General features: G+C 52.8%; 1 protein-coding gene across 1 annotated transcript; it reads right to left on the bottom strand.

Annotated features, from left to right (window-relative positions):
- Positions 1–1,144: 1,144 nt before the first annotated feature.
- LOC144153786 (uncharacterized) lies at positions 1,145–2,907 on the bottom strand. The gene has a single exon (XM_077685515.1). It carries the CDS (start codon positions 2,726–2,728, stop codon positions 1,331–1,333), a length of 1,398 nt encoding a protein of 465 aa, XP_077541641.1. The 5' UTR covers positions 2,729–2,907; the 3' UTR covers positions 1,145–1,330.
- Positions 2,908–3,266: the final 359 nt, after the last annotated feature.

The raw sequence follows: 3,266 nt of genomic DNA, 5'->3' as shown, positions 1-3,266 counted from the left end.
CCGCAGCTTGCTCCCTCATTACACCGTCATGTGCGCGCACTGGGCAACGAGACGCGTTCACGTCGAAAGTTGATACGAAATAATGCGGAGGATGGGAGCCATCGAAACATACGCACACGCACGCATGCACGCGGTCGCACACACATGAGCACGTACACGCACGCACACACTCATTTACTCACCCACAAATTACGCACAAATTTATCGATCGATCAGAAACTTTTTAGGCAGCAACGGGAATGGAACCGAGGGGCTCGCGGAGAGCGAAGGGATTTTCTTAACCACTGCTCTATGCCAACGACATGTGAAACACGGCGTTCGTGCTCCTTTGAGTGAAAGAAGGGTGCCAAGAAAAGTCGGTGGCCGCTGTCGCCGAGGCGATTCACCAGATGAGCGAAGCTAACGCGCGTTGATTTAACGTGAGTTATAAAAACACTGCCAGCTCTACAAAGCCTTCGCCGTCAGATGTTCAATGGCTCGTACATTTTTGCGTTCATGTCTCATCAATACACGTAGCGATTCTGGCGATGCTCTGGAACCTGTGTTCTGCCCAAGGCCCCTGGGCGCCCAACGCCGGAACCGTTAAGCGAACGTAACGACCATGGGAAACGCGTGGACGTTGTGTTGCGGCCCTGGAAGCTCATGCAGCGATGAGAACTTAACACGGATGTCAGGAAAAGACCATTGTTTTCCTTTTATTTCACCTAAGGTTTGTGCCAGACAAGTTAATATGAGCCGGCTGTGATCTTCAGACAGGCGCCCGACTGCAGCGTCGCGTAGCCGAGCAGGCGCGGTTGCTCGCAAACGCAGGAGAGAGCACTACTGGAGCGGTTGTGTGCTCCTTGCGTCAGCGTACGCAACCGAGAAATACTTCGCACTCTAGACACCCCGTCCCTTGCTCAGACTTGCTTTGTTTTTTTATTATCAGTATGCCTAGTGTAAAAATTTGTTCGCGTGGTCACTGCTAACGAAAGCTCAGGTCGGTACCTACGCCACTGTCGCCTAAAGGTACATCTTAGCTTAAAAGTACATTATTTTCCTGAAATTATGACAAAGTGCCCCATTTCACGCAGCGCTTATTTTCAGTTTGTTACTGTGGGTAAAAATGACAAACAGGACATCAGATGTTTTTTTATGCGTATTCGGCATTTTATTGCGAAGTAACACCGCGAGTACAAAACTTTAAATCGTTGTAGTGCTGACGTATTTGCAGCCAGGTCAATCTTATTTCGGTAAGTACAGTAACGTTTTCAAAATGCTTACTTGGCAAAAAAATAAAAAAAATAAACAAGGCTGCATCAGGTTGTCACCTGCGCCGTCCTTCCGTGACCTATTGCTGCTGTGCCCGAATGAACAGTTCTGGTGCAATCATGCTGACAGCTGGCAGCTGGTAGTTATCGGTGGTGCGTTTCTCGTCTGAGACGAATTTCTTCAGGTACTCGCCCACGGACCCTTTGCGCGCGTTCTGGCAGCCGACCGCCGCTCTCTGAAAGCACGTTGTCATACCCTTGGTGACGACGAAATCTTTGTTTGCCAAGTACTTGAACCAATGCTCCGGATTAGCGGACAAGGGTTCTTGCGTGACGTCAGTATACACCTGGCGTTTCTTCTCTTCTTCTACCTGCTTTCGCTGCCATTCTTCCGCCTCTTTTCGCCCGCGTAGGACTAAACGGCGAAACCTATGTCGGTAGTTCACAGACGCAAACACCGCCGCAAGGTAGGTGAGCTCCATTAGAAAGTCATAACACGTCACCATGGCATTCCTCGATCGCTGGGAGCCCAAAAGTGCATTAGCGACGTGGCACCAAAAGTGCACAAACGGGTTCATGGTAGTAGAGTACGGAGATCTACCGGACAGGCCCAGGTCACTAAGGTACCGGGCGTATGAATGTGCTACCCCCAGTTCCTCTCCTTCCTTAAAGATGACCCTCAGTTCATCTACTAAGGGCACAAAGAAAGCCCACTTGAAGCATTCTATGCGGGTGAGACCTACCGCCAGACACACTGTGTCGATGGATTCCAACACGCCGCAGCCCTTGAGCCGAGACGAGCACGTTCCAACCTTGAGCACTGCCAATTCGTGGTTCCTAAACCGCTGGAAGAACATGTCTAGGGCCGCGATCAGTGCCACGTAGGACTTATCAGAACACCACGCACGAAATCTTTGGGAAGCTCCACTCGCCCATTCTGCGTCCGTACATCCGAAGGGGGCACGGCGCAGCACGCCTGTAATCTTTCCCTGCAGTGCGGCTTCATAGGAGGCAGTACCCCGCTTTCGGGCCTCAACGAGGCGATAGATGCAGACTACCATTCCGAGTAGCCCGAATTCGCTTCGAGGCACTTTCGACACTACAGGAGCGTCCAGGCTTCCGCCGTCTTCCGTTTCGATGCTCAGAAGGCTCCACGGTGTGATTTGCTCTCCTTCACCTCCGATGCGCCTCCCAAACGAGACCCAAGGTTCGTCCAAGGTAGCCGAAATTTTCAAGCCCACCTCGTAGATGAAGGGAACGACGTGTTCAACCTTGAGCTGCTTTGTCCTCAGTCCGTGGTCGACTACCTGCGCCATCACATCCAGGCTGGCCGAGTATTTCTTGAAGCGCACGACGGGTTTCTTGCCGGGGTGAGCCTCGAACCACTGCGACGGATACTCGGGGCGGCGGACGGGGCGGCGCGCTGCGTCGTCCACCACACTCGGAGAAGCTCCGGAAGGCCCGCTGCTGCACGCCATGTCGAAAGCGCCGAGGAAATCGGGTGTTGCCTGCTCGGGTTCACAGTGTAAGGTGCCCGCCGGCGGCCTAACGCATAACAGAGCACGCTACGCCGCAGGAAGAAGGCCTATCACGACAGGGGCTTTCCAGCTCCGGAATCGCGCGAAGCAGATTGGTGGCGCCATCTCATGGCGAACGAGTGAAGTTTGCATTCTGCGAAAGAAGAATCACAACATGGAAGAAAAATAAAATCTTTTCTTTCCCCCCGGCGTAACAACTAAAAATTGGGTGTAGGAGAAACACGGGTCTTTATAATTTGTTCTAGAATGCTAATTCTGTTTTTTTATAACTTCGATCACCCATTACCGTCACCCCAATCAGCAAGCGACTCGATAGTACACCGACTAATTGCGATGCGATGTTTGAGTGGCGCTATATGTGCTAGTCTGCCGTCCGGCGGCCGCGAAGGGGGTTCCTCTGTGATGCATGCAGCGGCGGCGCTGCACGCAGTCGGAGCGCGACCGGCCAGTGTCGGCGTGGGGAGCAGTACAGCGGACG

Source organism: Haemaphysalis longicornis, unplaced genomic scaffold (genome assembly GCF_048455015.1).
Source record: "Haemaphysalis longicornis isolate Haplotype H1 unplaced genomic scaffold, Haemaphysalis longicornis Haplotype H1 scaffold_9, whole genome shotgun sequence".
NCBI classification, from domain to species: Eukaryota; Metazoa; Arthropoda; class Arachnida; order Ixodida; family Ixodidae; genus Haemaphysalis; species Haemaphysalis longicornis.
The sequence above is the reverse complement of the archived record's forward strand: the minus strand, read 5'-3'. Positions and strand labels throughout refer to the sequence as shown.